Source organism: Xiphophorus couchianus, chromosome 3 (genome assembly GCF_001444195.1).
Source record: "Xiphophorus couchianus chromosome 3, X_couchianus-1.0, whole genome shotgun sequence".
Lineage (NCBI taxonomy): Eukaryota > Metazoa > Chordata > Actinopteri > Cyprinodontiformes > Poeciliidae > Xiphophorus > Xiphophorus couchianus.
Window position 1 is genome coordinate 24,392,365 of NC_040230.1, and position 23,792 is coordinate 24,416,156.

Consider the following 23,792-nt stretch of genomic DNA (forward strand, 5'->3'; position numbering starts at 1 on the left):
ACTATATATTGTATATTACCCTGTAAATTAATGGTAAAATAGTAGATTTGTTGCAATATATATATATATATATATATAAATACATTATGCTATATAAATATATATATATATAAAATAAAGTGTGAATCAATGGGTTGCTTTTAGCACTTTAATCTGGTTCAAAAGCGTCAAGGCCAGGTTCTCAGATTATCCTAGAAGTAGCTGTACAGTATATTTTTTTCCCTTCCTGTTAACTGTTACTAGAAAGCTTGCTGCTACCAATAACAACAGGAAAATGTCCTAGTGCTCTCTGGAAGGACGAGGATTACTCTGAGGATGTAACGTTTGGGGATGAAACGTTTTAAAGACAGCAGCAGGTCTCGGTTTCTCTCCGCACATAGTCGCCATGTGAGTCTGAGGCAGATGCGCATAATAAAGGCAGGAGAACAACATAACACTTCCCCACAGAGTCCTGACTTCCCTTTTTCCTTTTTTTTCTCCCTCCCCTCCCTCCTGGTCTTCCACGCCAGTATTTGTGTCCATGTGGAAAGTCACAGCAAGTAAATATGGTTACCTCTTTAATTTCACCAGAGCATTGTATCAGTGATGTACAAATACTAATAAAGCTGAAGTAATTGTTGTAACCAGCGAGATCTCTGCATTTCTGATTCTTCTCTTCCGTTTTATCTTTAACCTGCACAAAGTAGCACGCAGTTTTAAGTGGGCGGTAAATGCTGCTGCTTCTTTTCTTACTTAAAACCATATTTTAAATTATGGTGTGCATCTGTACCCATAAATAAAATTCAGTGCAAGGAACTCGTCCCAATTAGTACAACCTGTGTGTAATTTTTGAGTATGCATCCGTGTCGTCAAATGAAGACCTTCATTGGAAGGTATTGAAGATGCAAGTATGTATACAACTTTTATAAACAATCTGTAAAACGGTGAGCATGGTGTCAAGGTGCTTTCCTTTAGTACAGGAATAAAAAATAAAACTGAAATAACATTTGCAGAAACATAAAAATATTTGTTAAAACTTTCACTATGTCCTGACAGCAGGACAAAAAAAATCAAGTTCCTCCCTCTGGTCCCAGTGACCAATCAGAGCCAGGGGGAGGGTCTTAGCGCTGCCAGTCACCTCAGACGGTCCCTTTTGCTCCCGGTTAGCTACAGCTAGTTCCCCACAACAGAGCCTGACGTGAATGCTAAAGCTAGCTAACCTGGCCACTATAATGGAGGATAAAGGGTTTTCCTGTAAAGGTAAGTTGTTTCTCAGCCTTTAGCACATTTAGCAGCTATTTTTGCAGTTTCAAGGCGAATGAGTGCAGGTTTCTGCCTCTAACTGTGTGAAGCTGGTGGAAGTTTATCCTAAAGGACTTTAGTTACACCTGTAAATTGAGGACTTGACGCCCATGCTTGCCGTAATTTTGAGAAGCAAATGTATTTTTTTCTTCCTCTTGACAATTATTTGCCAATTGTGTTGGCATATAATACGAGATACGTATCACGTCTAAGATAAGTATCACGCTATAACGTGATGGCACTCTAAATATTTTTTTCCTGTGTGATAGCAATGTGCTTCCATACAAATCAAACCAAAATTAATACTGTTCCATCTGAGGACAGTCGGCAATAAAACCCACTTCCGTTTTTCAGTTGAATGTGTTTGGCTCATTTGTCTACACTGGGCCACACATATATACAAGCATGAACAGCAGCACACGCCTAATAGGATTAAAGATAAAAAAAGTGTGTAACAGCCCCAGCCCCAAATGAAGGATTGTGGCTTTACTGATGAACAGTGAGGTTTATTGGAAAGTAAACCCTGAGTTTCATTGTAATAGCTGTATGCACAAACACACACACACACACACACACACACACACACACACACACACAAAGGACAGTGTAAGCTACAAAAACACAACCAGAACATTTCAACTAAAAATAATATTCACCTCTAAAAATATCAACTCTAATTCAAAACTATGCCCTAGTGTTTATATACAACAAATTCACAATTTCAATCGATTAAAAAATTAGAACCGTCCTTATTTACAAAACAAACAAACCTTGTGCCTCTATCAAGGTGTTCGCTAATAACTAGACACATTTTAACACGTTGTTGTAACTTGTCTTCTGTTCCTTTCTGTCGTTAAGCTGCCATTTTACAACATATATAGAGCAAAATAAAAATAACATCAAATCAAAAACTGGAAGTCATATGTTATGCAAAATAAATCGAGATAAAGGAAAAAAGCCCTTAAGATGTCTAAATGAGAAACGGCCACAGTTTAACCTGAGTTCATCAAACACTTTTCCTCACAAAAAACCTCTTTTGATGAGGAAAACACTGTTGAGCAGATTCAATGGGAAACCAGGTGATTGTGTTTTGCACATTGTTAAGCCCATATCAATTACAGCCACATTGGCAGAAACTAGTCTAAATGGTTGGGAAAAGTTTCATTTGTCTTAATATGAATGAAGTTATTTGGAAATGTTTTAATGGTTTGAAATCTCCTTTACTAGAAGGTGGGAATCATTTCAGAGTTTTTCCTGGTTACCATAGCAATAGCAACTAATGGGACACTTCTACCTGACTGATGATGTCACTAGGATCAGATGCTTTGTGTCATAGATCTATGACATCAGCTCTGAAACCTCTTAAATAGTTGGTCACTTGTGTTCTAGAGCCAGACTTGCAGAACCCAGCGGATTTATAGTTAATTGTTCTCTCATCATTGTTAGACAGAAACGGAAGATGGATTCCCGTCGATTACCTAAGATTATTAATCCTTTGCTAAAGACAAGACAGAAGACGGAACCAAATGAAGAACCGAACCGACTTCGAGAACAGGAAGAATCATTAAACACCTATGTTTCTTACTGGTCTAAATATACTAAAGATACGGAACCTGAGAGAAAAATGACGGAAAGACTGCTGAGCCAAAGAGCTCCCTACGCGTCCACAGCTGATAACAACGAGGTTTCTGGAAAAGACAAACGGTTTGAAAAGCCTTTAAAAGTAAAAGAAATGGCTAAGCGGGAGCCAAATGAAGGCTTTCCGCCTATATTTCAAAACACGCGTCCTGAAAAGGTTCCATCTCAACAGGATTGCAAGAAAATTGTTTATAACAATCTGGAGGAAATAAAGAAAAAAGAAACTGCTAGTTACATCCTTTTGGAGGAAAAGCGTCGTGCAGAGAGGGCCAAGCAGCAGTTACAGCAAAAGTTACAAGAGGAACAAGAGAGGGAGAAGAAAGATAAAATGAAACAGATTCTGACTGATACATGGGACACCCAGGTTCAATATAAAAAGCAGAAAGACATGGAAAAGGCTGAAATTGAAAGGCACCAAATGGCTGCCATAATGGAAGCGGACAGGTTGTGTCAAATTGAGGACATTGAGACGAGGAGACACAAGAAGGAGAAAGATAGAAAATTCTTCAAACAGGACGAGACTGAACAAAATACAGAAGCCAAAGTCACAATGCAGATACATGAGAGATTTAGTGATAAAAAGGAAGATGTTCAGTTTGAGTCAAACTGTCCAAAACATTTGAGTGAGAAAAGGCTTCGTGAAAGTATAATTTTCTAGAGGATTGTAAGAAGGTTGTGTTTGAAAATCTGGATTGTATAAAGAGGAAGGAAGTTGCCAACTTCGTTATTTTGGATGAAAAGCGTTGCAAAGAGAGGGCCAAGCAGCAGCTACACCAGAAGTTTGAAGAGCAACAAGAGAGGGAGAAGAAAGTCAATTTAAAAAAGTCTCTGGCCGAAACATTGGATTCTCAAATTGAAGGTAAAGAACAGAAGAAGAAGCACAGAGTTGAAATTGAAAGGCAACAAATGGCTGCCATAATGCAGTCAGATAGACTGCATGAAAATGAAGAAATGGAAATGAAGAGACAGAAGAAAGAGAAAAGCCAGAATTTTTTGAGACATAATGAGACTCAACTTAACAAAAAAGAGCAAAAGAAATCTATTGATGACAGTTTAAATGATATATTAAAGAAAGAAACTGATTATGATGTTATTTTACAAAATAAGCAATGCAACAAGATGGCCAAGGATGAAGTTGCCAAATTATCACATCAAATACAGCAGCAGGAGAAAACTCCGAAGCAAAAACCTCTGGCTGATGAATTGGCTACTAGACATCAGTACAAACAGACAAAGAAGGCTGAAATGGACAGGAATGAAAGGCAAGGGGTTCTTCCTGGATATCGAGGTGAGGAAATTGGAGCCAGGAGACAGAAGAAGGAGGTTCAGCAGAAGCTGCAGGACAACTTTAGTGAGCAAAGAAGAACTGTTCTTTATCAATCGGTTGTTCCAGATAATGACAGTGACATTGATGACAAGGACAGGAGTCGTGAAATACGTCAACAAATAGTGTACAACCAACTGTCCCTTATAAAGAAGAAAGAAGACGTGAAAAGGACTATTATGGAAGACAGGTCATTGAAAGAAATGAAACATCGGGAAGCTGCAGAGCAGAAGGTTGAAAAACTGGCGAAAGAGAAAAAAGCTGCAGCTACCAAATCTCTGACCGACTCGTGGGATTACCAAATACGACGTAAACAGCAGGAGAAGAAGGAACTTCGTGAGGCTGAGAGGAAAGACATGTTATCCTTAATTGAGTTAGAGAGAGTGTGTGGAGGTGAACGTATTAAAAGTATCCATCTTGAGAAACGCAAACAGCCTGTTTATGACGATGTTAAGGAGACTCTGCCAGCAGCAAGACCAGGGAGAAGTTGCTCCAAGTCCTGTGAGGGAAGAACGACATATTCTGATAAACATGATGAAGGAAAAACCAGCAAGGTTTGCAGACCTGCACTGAGCCGTCAGAAAGTTACCAATACCAATACTGTCAAACTTCCCTCACTAAACTCCAAATCTGTGCACTTCTCTGAGAATTGCCAACATAGTTCTAAAAATGGAAAATTCCCATCCAACGAAGTTTGGGAAGCTGCTCTTAAGCTGCCGGCCCCATGACCCGACAAGCAGAAGAAGATGGATGGATAGATGGATGGACAGACGGATGGATGGATGGACGGACGGACGGACGGACGGATGGATGGACGGGACGGATGGATGGATGGATGGATGGACGGATGGATGGATGGCACTTCAAACCACTCTTTCCTTTTCTCTTCAGCCTGTCTGTGAAAACAGCGCCTTTCACTTATCATTTACAAAACATCTTTGTAATATTTTCCTTTAGCAACGTCAGACATATGAGGCCTTAGCTTTGAAGGTAGCATAAGTCATTTTAACAAAAGGTTTTCTCTGGGTGCTCCAGTTTCCCTACAAAAACAATAGACAGACAGACAGACAGACAGACGCAGACATTGTAATTTGCTCTCTTAGTAAAATCAACTAATCTTGCTTTAAACTAAAGTTTTCTCCGGGAGCTCCGGTTTCTCTACAAAAACAATAGACAGACAGACAGATAGACAGACAGACAGACAGATATTGTCTGTAATTTTATTTATTAGTAAAATTAAGTAATCCTACTTCAAATAAGTTTTCTCTGGGTGCTCCAGTTTCTCTAAAAACACAATTGACAGACAGACAGACATTGTAATTTGCTCTCTTAGTAAAATCAACTAATCTTGCTTTAAACTAAAGTTTTCTCCGGGAGCTCCGGTTTCTCTACAGACACAAATGACAGACATACAGACAAACAGATAGATATTGTCTGTAATTTTGTCTATTAGTTAAATTATTCTATTTTAAACATAAATTCTCTCCGGGTCTCTACAAACATGATGCTACATAGGTTAGCTAGCTAAAATAGATAGGTCTATCAATAGGTAGGCAGGTAGAAAGATACCTGCCTACCTATTGATTAGACATATCTATTTTAGCTAGCTAACCTATGTAGCATCATTTGTAGAGACCCGGAGAGAATTTATGTTTAAAATAGAATAATTAACTAATAGACAAAATTACAGACAATATCTATCTGTTTGTCTGTATGTCTGTCATTTGTGTCTGTAGAGAAACCGGAGCTCCCGGAGAAAACTTTAGTTTAAAGCAAGATTAGTTGATTTTACTAAGAGAGCAAATTACAATGTCTGTCTGTCTGTCAATTGTGTTTTTAGAGAAACTGGAGCACCCAGAGAAAACTTAATTTGAAGTAGGATTACTTAATTTTACTAATAAATAAAATTACAGACAATATCTGTCTGTCTGTCTGTCTATCTGTCTGTCTGTCTATTGTTTTTGTAGAGAAACCGGAGCTCCCGAAAACTTTAGTTTAAAGCAAGATTAGTTGATTTTACTAAGAGAGCAAATTACAATGTCTGTCTGTCTGTCTGTCTGTCTGTCTGTCTATTGTTTTTGTAGGGAAACTGGAGCACCCAGAGAAAACCTTGTTGTTAAAATGACTTATGCTACCTTCAAAGCTAAGGCCTCATATGTCTGACGTTGCTAAAGGAAAATATTACAAAGATGTTTTGTAAATGATAAGTGAAAGGCGCTGTTTTCACAGACAGGCTGAAGAGAAAAGGAAAGAGTGGTTTGAAGTGCCATCCATCCATCCGTCCATCCATCCATCCATCCATCCGTCCCGTCCATCCATCCGTCCGTCCGTCCGTCCATCCATCCATCCATCCGTCTGTCCATCCATCTATCCATCCATCTTCTTCTGCTTGTCGGGTCATGGGGCCGGCAGCTTAAGAGCAGCTTCCCAAACTTCGTTGGATGGGAATTTTCCATTTTTAGAACTATGTTGGCAATTCTCAGAGAAGTGCACAGATTTGGAGTTTAGTGAGGGAAGTTTGACAGTATTGGTATTGGTAACTTTCTGACGGCTCAGTGCAGGTCTGCAAACCTTGCTGGTTTTTCCTTCATCATGTTTATCAGAATATGTCGTTCTTCCCTCACAGGACTTGGAGCAACTTCTCCCTGGTCTTGCTGCTGGCAGAGTCTCCTTAACATCGTCATAAACAGGCTGTTTGCGTTTCTCAAGATGGATACTTTTAATACGTTCACCTCCACACACTCTCTCTAACTCAATTAAGGATAACATGTCTTTCCTCTCAGCCTCACGAAGTTCCTTCTTCTCCTGCTGTTTACGTCGTATTTGGTAATCCCACGAGTCGGTCAGAGATTTGGTAGCTGCAGCTTTTTCTCTTTCGCCAGTTTTTCAACCTTCTGCTCTGCAGCTTCCCGATGTTTCATTTCTTTCAATGACCTGTCTTCCATAATAGTCCTTTTCACGTCTTCTTTCTTCTTTATAAGGGACAGTTGGTTGTACACTATTTGTTGACGTATTTCACGACTCCTGTCCTTGTCATCAATGTCACTGTCATTATCTGGAACAACCGATTGATAAAGAACAGTTCTTCTTTGCTCACTAAAGTTGTCCTGCAGCTTCTGCTGAACCTCCTTCTTCTGTCTCCTGGCTCCAATTTCCTCACCTCGATATCCAGGAAGAACCCCTTGCCTTTCATTCCTGTCCATTTCAGCCTTCTTTGTCTGTTTGTACTGATGTCTAGTAGCCAATTCATCAGCCAGAGGTTTTTGCTTCGGAGTTTTCTCCTGCTGCTGTATTTGATGTGATAATTTGGCAACTTCATCCTTGGCCATCTTGTTGCATTGCTTATTTGTAAAATAACATCATAATCAGTTTCTTTCTTTAATATATCATTTAAACTGTCATCAATAGATTTCTTTTGCTTTTTTGTTAAGTTGAGTCTCATTATGTCTCAAAAAATTCTGGCTTTTCTCTTTCTTCTGTCTCTTCATTTCCATTTCTTCATTTTCATGCAGTCTATCTGACTGCATTATGGCAGCCATTTGTTGCCTTTCAATTTCAACTCTGTGCTTCTTCTTCTGTTCTTTACCTTCAATTTGAGAATCCAATGTTTCGGCCAGAGACTTTTTAAATTGACTTTCTTCTCCCTCTCTTGTTGCTCTTCAAACTTCTGGTGTAGCTGCTGCTTGGCCCTCTCTTTGCAACGCTTTTCATCCAAAATAACAAAGTTGGCAACTTCCTTCCTCTTTATACAATCCAGATTTTCAAACACAACCTTCTTACAATCCTCTAGAAAATTATACTTTTCACGAAGCCTTTTCTCACTCAAATGTTTTGGACAGTTTGACTCAAACTGAACATCTTCCTTTTTATCACTAAATCTCTCATGTATCTGCATTGTGACTTTGGCTTCTGTATTTTGTTCAGTCTCGTCCTGTTTGAAGAATTTTCTATCTTTCTCCTTCTTGTGTCTCCTCGTCTCAATGTCCTCAATTTGACACAACCTGTCCGCTTCCATTATGGCAGCCATTTGGTGCCTTTCAATTTCAGCCTTTTCCATGTCTTTCTGCTTTTTATATTGAACCTGGGTGTCCCATGTATCAGTCAGAATCTGTTTCATTTTATCTTTCTTCTCCCTCTCTTGTTCCTCTTGTAACTTTTGCTGTAACTGCTGCTTGGCCCTCTCTGCACGACGCTTTTCCTCCAAAAGGATGTAACTAGCAGTTTCTTTTTTCTTTATTTCCTCCAGATTGTTATAAACAATTTTCTTGCAATCCTGTTGAGATGGAACCTTTTCAGGACGCGTGTTTTGAAATATAGGCGGAAAGCCTTCATTGGCTCCCGCTTAGCCATTTCTTTTACTTTTAAAGGGCTTTTCAAACCGTTTGTCTTTCCAGAAACCTCGTTGTTATCAGCTGTGGACGCGTAGGGAGCTCTTTGGCTCAGCAGTCTTTCCGTCATTTTTCTCTCAGGTTCCGTATCTTTAGTATATTTAGACCAGTAAGAAACATAGGTGTTTAATGATTCTTCCTGTTCTCGAAGTCGGTTCGGGTTCTTCATTTGGTTCCGTCGTCTGTCTTGTCTTTAGCAAAGGATTAATAATCTTAGGTAATCGACGGGAATCCATCTTCCGTTTCTGTCTAACAATGATGAGAGAACAATTAACTATAAATCCGCTGGGTTCTGCAAGTCTGGCTCTAGAACACAAGTGACCAACTATTTAAGAGGTTTCAGAGCTGATGTCATAGATCTATGACACAAAGCATCTGATCCTAGTGACATCATCAGTCAGGTAGAAGTGTCCCATTAGTTGCTATTGCCTATGGTAACCAGGAAAAACTCTGAAATGATGCCCACCTTCTAGTAAAGGAGATGTTTCAAACCATTAAAACATTTCCAAATAACTTCATTCATATTAAGACAAATGAAACTTTTCCCAACCATTTAGACTAGTTTCTGCCAATGTGGCTGTAATTGATATGGGCTTAACAATGTGCAAAACACAATCACCTGGTTTCCCCATTGAATCTGCTCAACAGTGTTTTCCCTCATCAAAAGAGGTTTTTGTGAGGAAAAGTGTTTGATGAACTCAGGTTAAACTGTGGCCGTTTTCTCATTTAGACATCTTAAGGGGCTTTTTTTCCTTTATCTCGATTTATTTTGCATAACATATGACTTCCAGTTTTTGATGTGATGTTATTTATTTATTTTTGCTCTATATATGTTGTAAAATGGCAGCTTAACGACAGAAAGGAACAGAAGACAAGTTACAACAACGTGTTAAAAATGTGTCTAGTTATTAGCGAACACCTTGATAGAGGCACAAGGTTTGTTTGTTTTGTAAATAAGGACGGTTCTAATTTTTTAATCGATTGAAATTGTGAATTGTGTTGTATATAAACACTAGGGCATAGTTTGAATTAGAGTTGATATTTTAGAGGTGAATATTATTTTTAGTTGAAATGTTCTGGTTGTGTTTTTGTAGCTTACACTGTCCTTTGTGTGTGTGTGTGTGGTGTGTGTGTGTGTGTGTGTGTGTGTGTGTGTTTGTGCATACAGCTATTACAATGAAACTCAGGGTTTACTTTCCAATAAACCTCACTGTTCATCAGTAAAGCCACAATCCTTCATTTGGGGCTGGGGCTGTTACACACTTTTTTTATCTTTAATCCTATTAGGCGTGTGCTGCTGTTCATGCTTGTATATATGTGTGGCCCAGTGTAGACAAATGAGCCAAACACATTCAACTGAAAAACGGAAGTGGGTTTTATTGCCGACTGTCCTCAGATGGAACAGTATTAATTTTGGTTTGATTTGTATGGAAGCACATTGCTATCACACAGGAAAAAAATATTTAGAGTGCCATCACGTTATAGCGTGATACTTATCTTAGACGTGATACGTATCTCGTATTATATGCCAACACAATTGGCAAATAATTGTCAAGAGGAAGAAAAAAATACATTTGCTTCTCAAAATTACGGCAAGCATGGGCGTCAAGTCCTCAATTACAGGTGTAACTAAAGTCCTTTAGGATAAACTTCCACCAGCTTCACACAGTTAGAGGCAGAAACCTGCACTCATTCGCCTTGAAACTGCAAAAATAGCTGCTAAATGTGCTAAAGGCTGAGAAACAACTTACCTTTACAGGAAAACCCTTTATCCTCCATTATAGTGGCCAGGTTAGCTAGCTTTAGCATTCACGTCAGGCTCTGTTGTGGGGAACTAGCTGTAGCTAACCGGGAGCAAAAGGGACCGTCTGAGGTGACTGGCAGCGCTAAGACCCTCCCCCTGGCTCTGATTGGTCACTGGGACCAGAGGGAGGAACTTGATTTTTTTGTGTCCTGCTGTCAGGACATAGTGAAAGTTTTAACAAATATTTTTATGTTTCTGCAAATGTTATTTCAGTTTTATTTTTTATTCCTGTACTAAAGGAAAGCACCTTGACACCATGCTCACCGTTTTACAGATTGTTTATAAAAGTTGTATACATACTTGCATCTTCAATACCTTCCAATGAAGGTCTTCATTTGACGACACGGATGCATACTCAAAATTACACACAGGTTGTACTAATTGGGACGAGTTCCTTGCACTGAATTTTATTTATGGGTACAGATGCACACCATAATTTAAAATATGGTTTTAAGTAAGAAAAGAAGCAGCAGCATTTACCGCCCACTTAAAACTGCGTGCTACTTTGTGCAGGTTAAAGATAAAACGGAAGAGAAGAATCAGAAATGCAGAGATCTCGCTGGTTACAACAATTACTTCAGCTTTATTAGTATTTGTACATCACTGATACAATGCTCTGGTGAAATTAAAGAGGTAACCATATTTACTTGCTGTGACTTTCCACATGGACACAAATACTGGCGTGGAAGACCAGGAGGGAGGGGAGGGAGAAAAAAAAGGAAAAAGGGAAGTCAGGACTCTGTGGGGAAGTGTTATGTTGTTCTCCTGCCTTTATTATGCGCATCTGCCTCAGACTCACATGGCGACTATGTGCGGAGAGAAACCGAGACCTGCTGCTGTCTTTAAAACGTTTCATCCCCAAACGTTACATCCTCAGAGTAATCCTCGTCCTTCCAGAGAGCACTAGGACATTTTCCTGTTGTTATTGGTAGCAGCAAGCTTTCTAGTAACAGTTAACAGGAAGGGAAAAAAATATACTGTACAGCTACTTCTAGGATAATCTGAGAACCTGGCCTTGACGCTTTTGAACCAGATTAAAGTGCTAAAAGCAACCCATTGATTCACACTTTATTTTATATATATATATATTTATATAGCATAATGTATTTATATATATATATATATATATATTGCAACAAATCTACTATTTTACCATTAATTTACAGGGTAATATACAATATATAGTAACAGCTGAACTATCAGCACAAATATATCACTGTCACACTCAACAGCAAAATATATATGATTATATAAAGTTATATAATCATATATACAATATATAATTGTCATATATGCATGTAAAACAGGTAACCACATCTCAGGCCTTCAAATGAAACCCAGAGAAGCAATTATGTGTATCAAGACGTAAAAGCTTTACACGTTCCTCTCTCTCTTTCTCCAAACGGCGGCCAAAGAGTCGCCGCCCGGTGGGGTTAGTTGAGGTCACAGGACAGTTTATTTGCATATTCCACAAATCTATTGCAACACGTTACTGTCTACGAAACAGTAGAGCCAGCGTCCGGCCGGCAGCTGGACTCACACATACACCCACTGAACGGAACGCTACGACGACGGGTGGTCTGGTTATAGCTATGTGCTTTCAGACGGTGTGCTATGGACAGTGAACGACAGGACTACGACACACGATACTCAATAAGTTAAGCCTCAAGGGAGGAGGGAGGGGAGGACAAACTCACCCCTCCCCCTTTCACCTACACACACAGCACGTATTCGCTCGCTTTAACGTCATCGGTTCCGGATGCGGACGCGGGTTTTTTTTTTTTTTTTTTTTTTGTAAGTTCACCACAAATCACCACTTTTGACACTCCACGATCAAGAGAAATGGAATGTGTTCGGTTTCCTCCGACTGAGTCTCTCTCCGTAACGGCCGACAGCACAGTGAGTTGGAGTTCTAGCTGGGATCCCAGAAGTTGGTGGTGGTGGTGTGGTGATGTGGGAGAGGGGGGATTCCTTGAGGTTCTTCAGAGTTCTGATGCACTATTTGCACCAGGTGGGGCAGCTTTCCTTTCTTGCAGCAGTCCCAAACCTCAGCCTCAGGAAGTCCAGTTGGCCTTAGTGACCGCGCGGTCCCTACCCTGCTTCCCTTGCATTTCTCCTCGTACTCTCCCTACTCTGCAAAGACGCCGCACAGGGCTGCAATAAGATACACACACAGGTTTATTTTTCACAAAGAAAAACAAAAGAAAATAAAACAAAGCTCCTTAATAACTGCAGTAGTTAACGCACAACAAGCATCCAGTATCTGGCCTCCAGACAGGGGAGCACCTGGTGGTGTGCAGTTAGGTTTGGGATGTTGCCACTGTTCTGAAGGAGGACCGCTCCCTGGGTTTGGTCCTGTGTGTAGGACTTGTTTTTTTTCCCTGTGTTGCAGCAGGTTTGTTATTCAAAAGCCCACACCTCGATGTCCTGCACATAGAAGTCCTCCTTCTTGGAGAGCATTGGGTTCCCAAAGGTTTTACAGGCGTGGCTCCGGCCGTGGTACAGGTCTCCGTCCAGCCACAGGCCGAACTCACCGCTGGAACAGAGAACACACACGCACACGCACACACACACACACACACACACAACAGGAGGCATTTTACACCGCTGGATGCTACTGCCAGTACTCAGGTTCATTTCTGTAGAAGAGATGTGGTAAATCTAAGCTACAATTCCGGTTAGGAGGTTTCATCCGCTTAGGGATGAACATTTATCGTACTGTTTATCAGTTATTGGGATAAATGTCTCATCATGATTTGAAATTTCTGGCTTACCTTCCTCCACCAAAAGCCAAAGAGTCCATGTCTCCTTTAATGAAGAACATGTTGTCACCTGTCCATTTGTATACCTGTGAACAGAGCAGGTGTTCAGCCGTGTTTTAGCTGCAATCACATGCAGAAGAACAAATCAAGATTTAGAAGAGAACAGCTCTCATTGGTGAATGAAAAGAGCTAAGATTTAGCAAAAGAACATGAAAGGTTTTGCATTTGTCCTTTGCTGATACTTTTTCATTTCAGGAAGTCTATCCAACTCCCTTTATTGTTACAAATCAAACCTCCAGTTCCTCTGAATAACTTTAAAAAGGGGCAAAATCTTTTCTAATGTGACAGAGCATGACAGTGACTCGACGCCGTACCTCAAACTCTGGATTGAAGGTAAAGAGGAAGGTCTCTCCTGTGCCGTAAAAGCCATCGCTGACTTTAAAGGGTTCAGATGCAAGTGCACCAAATACCTGAGAAAACACACAGAGGAGACTGTGAGCAGAGGCAGAAACGGATCAGAAATATTAATACGCTGTACAGCAGCACAGCTTTTCTGCTCACCTGACCGTCGCTGTCCTTAATGACCAGCAGGACCGGCGTGTCCTGGCCCTGCATGGCTCTGTACAGCGTCTTAATGCTCATGCCGTGCTTTGACGTGCCAAACGCCAGCGTCCAGGGGTAACCGATGGTCCGTGGGGGGAGATTCCTGGCAAGCTGTGTGTGTGTGTGTGTGTGTGGGGAACACACAGCGATGATGAAGGAATCGTGACGAGGAAAAAAGAAAAGAAAAAGACACAGAAGCAGTGAAAAGGCCACAGCCACCAATGCTCAATTACATGTGTGGTGACATTTTAACACCGTCTGGAGTTTAAAGCAGAGTAACAGCTTAGCTCAAAACGTGGAGCTCAGCCACTAGAGGAGGAAGAGGAGCAGGCCTTCATCAGAGAGACACACTGAAAGATGAACGGCGGCTGTTTGGACGGGGAGATAAAGCCGACGGACGTGGCGGAGGAAGAGGGAAGTGTGTACACTTTATTTCTAACAGACGCATAAAAAAGACACAGGCTAGATTCTAGAGATGAACCGATCTGATATTAATATCTGTATTGGCCTGGATACCGAAAACAATATATAGATGAGGTATCGGTGGCAATGTGCCAGATCCATAAGGGCAGATCTGTTCAGTCTTGTTAATATTGTCAATATTGTTACAGTTTTTAATCTTAAACGGCTCAAGAGATTTGCCAGTCTATGGGCAGTTTTATGTACACAGACCGCTTTAATCATTTACCTTTCAAAAATACTAATCTGCTTATATAGTTGCGTCTACATTTGCTTCACCAAGTAATTAGCCAGGTTCTTTAGTGTGTCTATGTAAGGACTGGTTAGGTGAAGGTGTTCCTGCTGAATGTCGTCACTAAGCCGCCAACAGCAGCTGGATTTGTAGAAGTACAGATGTTGCAGCATCTATTCCCCAAACACAACGATGAAACACAGCTGACTGAAGAACAAGGTTTTCACATTTTATCGTTTTACAAACTTACATGAATTTTATTTGAATTTTTTGTGGTCCAATGAAATTTTTTTTCATAATATAGCTTAAGGTAAAGTTTAAATGATTTATTTTTTTTCTGCCACAGTCTCTCAGTTGGACTTTGACTAGGCCATTCTCTTCCATAGAACATGGAGCATGTTAAGAGTGTTTGTTCAGGCAAATGCGACGGACATCCAATGGTTTTGTCCAAATGCTGCACATATTTTATGTCATTGACGTGAGACGTGCATCGTAATTCTGCCCCAGGACAATAAAAATTTTTTTAAGGTCAAATAAAACTCAAACTGTTTAACATAAGGCCTTTGCTATTAGTTGTGCTTTGTTTCTTTCAGCTTCCTTCATCTTGTTATGATCTTGTGATGATACTGTTAGTGAATAACTTTAAAAACGATTCACGGTCGGCAGCATTAGTTCCGTAAACGGTGTTCTGCTGTGTGAAGTCAACTTTCTTCTGCTTTTTATTCTTCTCCATTTTGTTATTCTATAATGTTAACATGGTGATGCAAACAAATGAAAGCAGAAGAAAAACTCAAAACATTCTTCTGCATATGCAGGTTTCTTTGGGCTTATAAGCCATTCACTCAGAAGTCTGATTGCGGTCACAGGAATTGAACATCAATGCTTTCTGCAGGCGTCGCCAACTTGGATTTAAAATGATTTGAGACCTTTTAGGTTTTATGAATGGAATTTAAAACCTAGATCGCTACAGAAATGCACAAATTTCAGTGGGCTGGCGATAAATTTGCACTAACCCATGATAGGCAAGTGCAAATTTACCTATCATAGGATGCAAAAAACTACCTGCCAAACTTGCTAGCAAGGACATGTTAGCAGTAAGTTAGCGTTAGCCTCAGCTACTTCTACTCACAGCCAGCAGAACAAAAATGTCTGAGTACGGCTTAAACTTTTGCCTGACAGAAAAGTTTCACGAGGAAAAAACATTACATGTACATGACTTAAAGTATGACTTAATGACAAAATTTGACACAATTTAGAGGCCTTAAAGTCACTTGAGGAACATTTTCCTAAATTCATAGGATTAATAAACCTAAAACCAGTTTATTATCAAGGTAGAATTTGAAAATCATACTTAGAAATTTAATTACCCTTATTTTTATTTGAACATTATGCGGCTGTTGGCCTTTTTTACAAGAATGTTTGTCCATTTATAGAAAAGTAGACATGATGAGTCGAGTTTTACTATTTCAGTTCACAGTTCATGAAGTGGGCCTGTCATAGTTTCAGTACCAAACACCTTTCTGTTCACACAGAAACATCCTAACATTCTGTTCTGTTCTTTAGTTGGACATTATTTAAGTGACTCCAGAGAGATTTGGGAAATTAATATATATAAGGTGTGAAGCCTTTTAATTATCATAATTAAAAGGCTTCACACTTTTAATTATGACATTAAAAGTGTCATAATAATGACACTTTTAATGTCATTATATATATATATATATATATACATATATATATATATATATATATATATATATATATATATATATATATATATACTGCTCAAAAAAATAAAGGGAACACTTAAAGAACACAATATAACTGTGCAAAAGGAATAGACAACAGGTGGAAATTATTGGCAATTAGCAAGACACACTCAATAAAGGAGTGGTTCTGCAGTTGGGACCACAGACCACTTCTCAGTACCTATGCTGTCTGGCTGATGTTTTGGTCAGTTTTGAATGTTGGTGGTGCTTTCACACTCGTGGTAGCATGAGACGGACTCCACAACCCACACAAGTGGCTCAGGTAGTGCAGCTCATCCAGGATGGCACATCAATGCGAGCTGTGGCAAGAAGGTTTGCTGTGTCTGTCAGCGTAGTGTCCAGAGGCTGGAGGCGCTACCAGGAGACAGGCCAGTACACCAGGAGACGTGGAGGAGGCCGTAGGAGGGCAACAACCCAGCAGCAGGACCGCTACCTCCGCCTTTGTGCAAGAAGGAACAGGAGGAGCACTGCCAGAGCCCTGCAAAATGACCTCCAGCAGGCCACAAATGTGCATGTGTCTGCACAAACGGTTAGAAACCGACTCCATGAGGATGGTATGAGGGCCCGACGTCCACAGATGGGGGTTGTGCTCACAGCCCAACACCGTGCAGGACGCTTGGCATTTGCCAGAGAACACCAGGATTGGCAAATTCGCCACTGGCGCCTTGTGCTCTTCACAGATGAAAGCAGGTTCACACTGAGCACATGTGACAGACGTGACAGAGTCTGGAGACGCCGTGGAGAGCGGTCTGCTGCCTGCAACATCCTTCAGCATGACCGGTTTGGCAGTGGGTCAGTAATGGTGTGGGGTGGCATTTCTTTGGAGGGCCGCACAGCCCTCCATGTGCTCACCAGAGGTAGCCTGACTGCCATTAGGTACCGAGATGAGATCCTCAGACCCATTGTGACACCATATGCTGGTGCGGTTGGCCCTGGGTTCCTCCTAATGCAGGACAATGCTAGACCTCATGTGGCTGGAGTGTGTCAGCAGTTCCTGCAAGATGAAGGCATTGAAGCTATGGACTGGCCAGCCCGTTCCCCAGACCTGAATCCGATTGAGCACATCTGGGACATCATGTCTCGCTCCATCCACCAACGTCACGTTGCACCACAGACTGTCCAGGAGTTGGCGGATGCTTTAGTCCAGGTCTGGGAGGAGATCCCTCAGGAGACCATCCGCCACCTCATCAGGAGCATGCCCAGGCGTTGTAGGGAGGTCATACAGGCACGTGGAGGCCACACACAATACTGAGCCTCATTTTGACTTGTTTTAAGGACATTACATTAAAGTTGGATCAGCGTGTAGTGTTATTTCACTTTAATTTTGTGTGTGGCTCCAAATCCAGGCCTCCATTGGTTAATACATTTGATTTCCATTGATGATTTTTGTGTGATTTTGTTGTCAGCACATTCAACTTTGTACAGAACAAAGTATTCAATGAGAATATTTCTTTCATTCAGATCTAGGATGTGTTATTTGAGTGTTCCCTTTATTTTTTTGAGCAGTGTATATATATATTATGTCATATATATTATATATATTAATATATAAGCAATATATATATAATGACATTAAAAGTGTCATATATATATATATATATATATATATATATATATATATATATATATACAGTATATATATACATATGGACGTGTGGACGCCACACACACCGAGCCGACAGGACAGCAGATGACTCCGGCAAGACCAGAGGCGGAGGTTTGTGCATTTATATTAACAAAGCTTGGTGCACAGACTCTGCTACTACCAAGAGTCACTGCTCACAGAATGTGGAGTTTTTAATGGTCAAATGCAGACCTTATTACCTCCCAAGGGAATTCACCTTGATCATCCTCACTGCCGTGTACCCCCCACCCCCCCCCCCGGATGCTAATGCCTAGCTAGCCATGAAAGAACTCTATGCGGCTATTAGCAAACACCAAACCAAATATCCTGAGGCTGCTTTTATTGTTGCAGGTGATTTCAATCACTCCAACTTGAAGACAGTTCTTCCCAGATTTCACCAACATGTCTCCTGCCACACCAGAGGAGACAAGACCCTGGACCATGTCTACTCCAATCTGGCTGGAGCCTACAGTGTGACACCCCCAACATCGGACAATCAGACCATCTCTCCCTGTTCCTCACACCTCGGTACTTACCACTCATCCAACGTGTGAAACCTACCGTGAGGACAGTAAAGGTGTGGCCAGAGGGCTCAGACGCTGTGCTCCAGGACCGGTTCAGGAATACAGATTGGACTATTTTCCACCATACAGACTTGGATCAGTACGCCTCATCTGTACTGAACCATATTTCCACCACCATAGAACATGTCACCACCTGCAAACGCATTACCATGTACCCCAACCAGAAACCCTGGATGAACCGAGACGTTCGTCTCCTGCTGAAGGCCCGCAACATCGCCTTCAGGTCAGGGGATGCACAGACTTACAGTGCAGCCAGGGCTGAGCTGAAGAAGGGAATCAAGAAGGCCAAACACCACTACAAAAGGAAGGTGGAGGATCATTTTTCTAACGCCAACCCCCGACGTATGTGGCAAGGCCTTCAGATTCTCACAGACTACAAGAACCCCAATACCACCCCCGCTTCTACTGATGTCTCCTTCCTCAACGAACTTAGCAACATCTATGCTCGTTTTGAGAGAGGGAATACCACAACTGCAACCAAAGCAGCTACCACCCCAGGCCAATAGCTACTGACTTCCTCCCCACTGACGTAGGAGCGGCTCTGAGCAGGATTAAACCCCACAAGGCTGCGGGTCCTGATGGCATACCTGGACGAGTCCTCAGAACGTGCTCTGGGGAGCTGGCAGCACACCTCAGATCCTGTCTCCCCCCACACTAGACCCCCACCAATTTGCATACAGGCAGAACAGGAGCACAGAGGACGCAGTCTCTATAGCGCTGCACTCTGTCCTTTCTCACCTGGACAGTAAGAACACTTACGCCAGACTGCTGTTCTTAGATTTTAGTTCAGCATTCAACACTGTCATCCCATCACAACTCATTACCAAACTCACAGACCTCGGCATCAGTCCACTCATGTGTAACTGGTTGCTCGACTTCCTGACCAGTCGACCTCAACATGTCCGGCTGGACAACCACTTCTCATCCACCATCATTATAAACACCGGAGTGCCACAAGGCTGTGTGATGAGTCCCTTCCTCTACTCCCTCTTCACCTACGACTGCAGACCTGTCCATGGCTCTAACGCCATCATCAAGTTCGCAGATGACACCACGGTGATCGGCCTCATCAGAGATAATGACGAGGCCGCTTACAGGGAGGAGGTAGACCGTCTGACTGAGTGGTGCGACAAAAACAACCTGCAGCTGAACACCGAGAAGACCAAGGAGCTTATCGTGGACTTCAGGAGGAACGCTGACCCCACATCCAGCCATCCACATTAAGGGTCAGTGGTGGAGCGTGTGGACACCTTTAAGTTCCTGGGAGTCCACATCTCCGAGGACCTGACTTGGACGACCAGCTGCTCCAAACTCATTAAGAAGGCGCATCAGCGCCTCTTCTTCATGGGGACCCTGAGGAAGAACCACCTGTCCTCAGAGATCCTCATGAACTTCTACCGCTGCACCATTGAGAGCATCCTCACCAACTGTATTACAGCTTGGTACGGGAACTGCTCTGTCTCCGACCGGCAGGCGCTGCAGCGGGTGGTGAAAACTGCCCAGTATATCGCCGGGGCACCGCTCCCTGCCATCAAGGACATCTACAGGAAGCGTTGTTTGAAAAGGGCCAGGAAAATCACAAAGGACTCCACTCACCCAGCACACACACTCTTTTCCCTCCTGCCCTCTGGGAGGCGTTACAGAAGCGTACGGACCAGAACCACCAGGCACCGAAACAGCTTCTTTCCCACAGCTGTCACGCTTTTGAACGCCTCCTGACATAAAACATAAACTATAAGGACTGTACTCCCCTATCCTCTCATACAACAATAACACATGGACTATCCTCACACACACACATATCATGGACTGTTTTCTTCACACACACATACAACCTGTAAATTTTATCTGCCATTATTTATCTATAATCCTTTCCCTAACATTCTTATATATTCTGTATAATCTGTGCATATAGCTCCCATATTTATATTTATACACAATATCTATATTTCTTGCTATAACCCCTTATAGTCCATACATACATAGTCTTGTACATCTGTAAAATAATATATATGTTTTGTCATATATTATATATATTAATATATACACAATATATATATATATATAATGACATTAAAAGTGTCATATATATATTATATATATATTATATATATATATATATATATCATATATCATATATATCATATATGTCATATATAATGACTTTTAATGTCATTATATATATATATATATATATATATATATATATATATATATATATATATATATATATATACATATATATATATATATTGCTTATATATTAATATATAAGCATAATATATATATGGTGTGAGGCCTTTTAATTTTAATTGTCATAATTGAAAGTCTTCACAATTTATGACACTTTTAATGTCATTATATATACATATATATATATATATATATATATATATATATATATATATATATATATATAGCTTATATATTATATATGTGTTGTCATATATATTATATATATCAATATATAAGCATAATATATATATGGTGTGAGGCCTTTTAATTTTAATTGTCATAATTAAAAGTCTTCACAATTTTATGACTAATTTTAATGTCATTATATATACATATATATACATATATATATATATATATATGTATATATATAACTTAATATATATAAGGTGGGAGGCCTTTTCATTTTAATTGTCATAATTAAAGGCCTCACACTTTCAATTATGACATTAAAGTGTCACTTTTAATGTCATCATTATATATATATATATTCAATTCAATACAGTTCTGTCCTTGTCTTTTAATGTGTTTTAATGTCATTATTATAACATTGAAAGACAGATAATGTCTTTTAATGTTATAATTATGACACTTTTTTTTTCTTCCATTTTTCTCTCCGAAGAGTTTTTGCGGCGCTAGTGGCTCATACTTTTTTGACAGTAGGGAGGGTGAGGAGAGGGGGGAAGACATGCGGCAAAGGTCGTCGGGACCGGGAGTCGAACCCGCGACGTCCGCGTCAAGGACTAAGGCCTCCAAACGTGGGGCGTGCTAACCCCCTGAGCCACCACAGCACGCCCCGATTATGACACTTTTAATGCAAAGTTGCTCTAGAAGTTGCAGTGAAAGTCCATTAAAAGTGCCAACCTTGCATTAAAGTGACTTTATTTTCAAAATAATGCAAAGTTGGCACTTTTAATGCAGCTTTGTATTAAAAGTGTCATTATTTACCGAATGACACTTCATGACAACAGTCATGAACATTCATAAAGACTCCTTCATGTTCATGACAGATGTTATGTCATGTTTATGATGTCATGTCAGTCTTATGCACTGACAGGTATACCTACCTAATAGACAGGTAGGTACACCTGTCTGTCTATCAATAGGTAGGCAGGTATCTTTCTACCTGCCTACCTATTGATAGACCTATCTATTTTAGCTAGCTAACCTATGTAGCATCATGTTTGTAGAGACCCGGAGAGAATTTATGTTTAAAATAGAATAATTTAACTAATAGACAAAATTACAGACAATATCTATCTGTTTGTCTGTATGTCTGTCATTTGTGTCTGTAGAGAAACCGGAGCTCCCGGAGAAAACTTTAGTTTAAAGCAAGATTAGTTGATTTTACTAAGAGAGCAAATTACAATGTCTGTCTGTCTGTCAATTGTGTTTTTAGAGAAACTGGAGCACCCAGAGAAAACTTATATTTGAAGTAGGATTACTTAATTTTACTAATAAATAAAATTACAGACAATATCTGTCTGTCTGTCTGTCTATCTGTCTGTCTGTCTATTGTTTTTGTAGAGAAACCGGAGCTCCCGGAGAAAACTTTAGTTTAAAGCAAGATTAGTTGATTTTACTAAGAGAGCAAATTACAATGTCTGTCTGTCTGTCTGTCTGTCTGTCTGTCTATTGTTTTTGTAGGGAAACTGGAGCACCCAGAGAAAACCTTTTGTTAAAATGACTTATGCTACCTTCAAAGCTAAGGCCTCATATGTCTGACGTTGCTAAAGGAAAATATTACAAAGATGTTTTGTAAATGATAAGTGAAAGGCGCTGTTTTCACAGACAGGCTGAAGAGAAAAGGAAAGAGTGGTTTGAAGTGCCATCCATCCATCCGTCCATCCATCCATCCATCCATCCGTCCCGTCCATCCATCCGTCCGTCCGTCCGTCCGTCCATCCATCCATCCGTCTGTCCATCCATCTATCCATCCATCTTCTTCTGCTTGTCGGGTCATGGGGCCGGCAGCTTAAGAGCAGCTTCCCAAACTTCGTTGGATGGGAATTTTCCATTTTTAGAACTATGTTGGCAATTCTCAGAGAAGTGCACAGATTTGGAGTTTAGTGAGGGAAGTTTGACAGTATTGGTATTGGTAACTTTCTGACGGCTCAGTGCAGGTCTGCAAACCTTGCTGGTTTTTCCTTCATCATGTTTATCAGAATATGTCGTTCTTCCCTCACAGGACTTGGAGCAACTTCTCCCTGGTCTTGCTGCTGGCAGAGTCTCCTTAACATCGTCATAAACAGGCTGTTTGCGTTTCTCAAGATGGATACTTTTAATACGTTCACCTCCACACACTCTCTCTAACTCAATTAAGGATAACATGTCTTTCCTCTCAGCCTCACGAAGTTCCTTCTTCTCCTGCTGTTTACGTCGTATTTGGTAATCCCACGAGTCGGTCAGAGATTTGGTAGCTGCAGCTTTTTTCTCTTTCGCCAGTTTTTCAACCTTCTGCTCTGCAGCTTCCCGATGTTTCATTTCTTTCAATGACCTGTCTTCCATAATAGTCCTTTTCACGTCTTCTTTCTTCTTTATAAGGGACAGTTGGTTGTACACTATTTGTTGACGTATTTCACGACTCCTGTCCTTGTCATCAATGTCACTGTCATTATCTGGAACAACCGATTGATAAAGAACAGTTCTTCTTTGCTCACTAAAGTTGTCCTGCAGCTTCTGCTGAACCTCCTTCTTCTGTCTCCTGGCTCCAATTTCCTCACCTCGATATCCAGGAAGAACCCCTTGCCTTTCATTCCTGTCCATTTCAGCCTTCTTTGTCTGTTTGTACTGATGTCTAGTAGCCAATTCATCAGCCAGAGGTTTTTGCTTCGGAGTTTTCTCCTGCTGCTGTATTTGATGTGATAATTTGGCAACTTCATCCTTGGCCATCTTGTTGCATTGCTTATTTTGTAAAATAACATCATAATCAGTTTCTTTCTTTAATATATCATTTAAACTGTCATCAATAGATTTCTTTTGCTCTTTTTTGTTAAGTTGAGTCTCATTATGTCTCAAAAAATTCTGGCTTTTCTCTTTCTTCTGTCTCTTCATTTCCATTTCTTCATTTTCATGCAGTCTATCTGACT

General features: G+C 40.6%; 1 protein-coding gene across 2 annotated transcripts; it reads right to left on the minus strand.

Annotated features, from left to right (window-relative positions):
* Positions 1-12,185: 12,185 nt before the first annotated feature.
* On the minus strand, positions 12,186-15,274 carry LOC114142072 (oxidation resistance protein 1-like). Of its 2 annotated transcripts, XR_003594956.1 has the most exons (5): positions 13,759-15,274; positions 13,572-13,667; positions 13,210-13,283; positions 12,683-12,971; positions 12,186-12,589 (listed from the first exon to the last, which is right to left on the minus strand). XR_003594956.1 is itself a non-coding variant. In XM_028013130.1 (4 exons), the coding sequence occupies exons 1-4, from the start codon at positions 13,837-13,839 to the stop codon at positions 12,836-12,838; spliced, it is 387 nt and encodes a 128-aa protein (XP_027868931.1). In that variant the 5' UTR covers positions 13,840-15,274; the 3' UTR covers positions 12,213-12,835. The 2 variants fall into 2 exon arrangements, 1 of the variants encoding a protein (XP_027868931.1); XM_028013130.1 differs by having other exon boundaries at positions 12,213-12,971.
* Between the last annotated feature and the right edge of the window lie 8,518 nt (positions 15,275-23,792).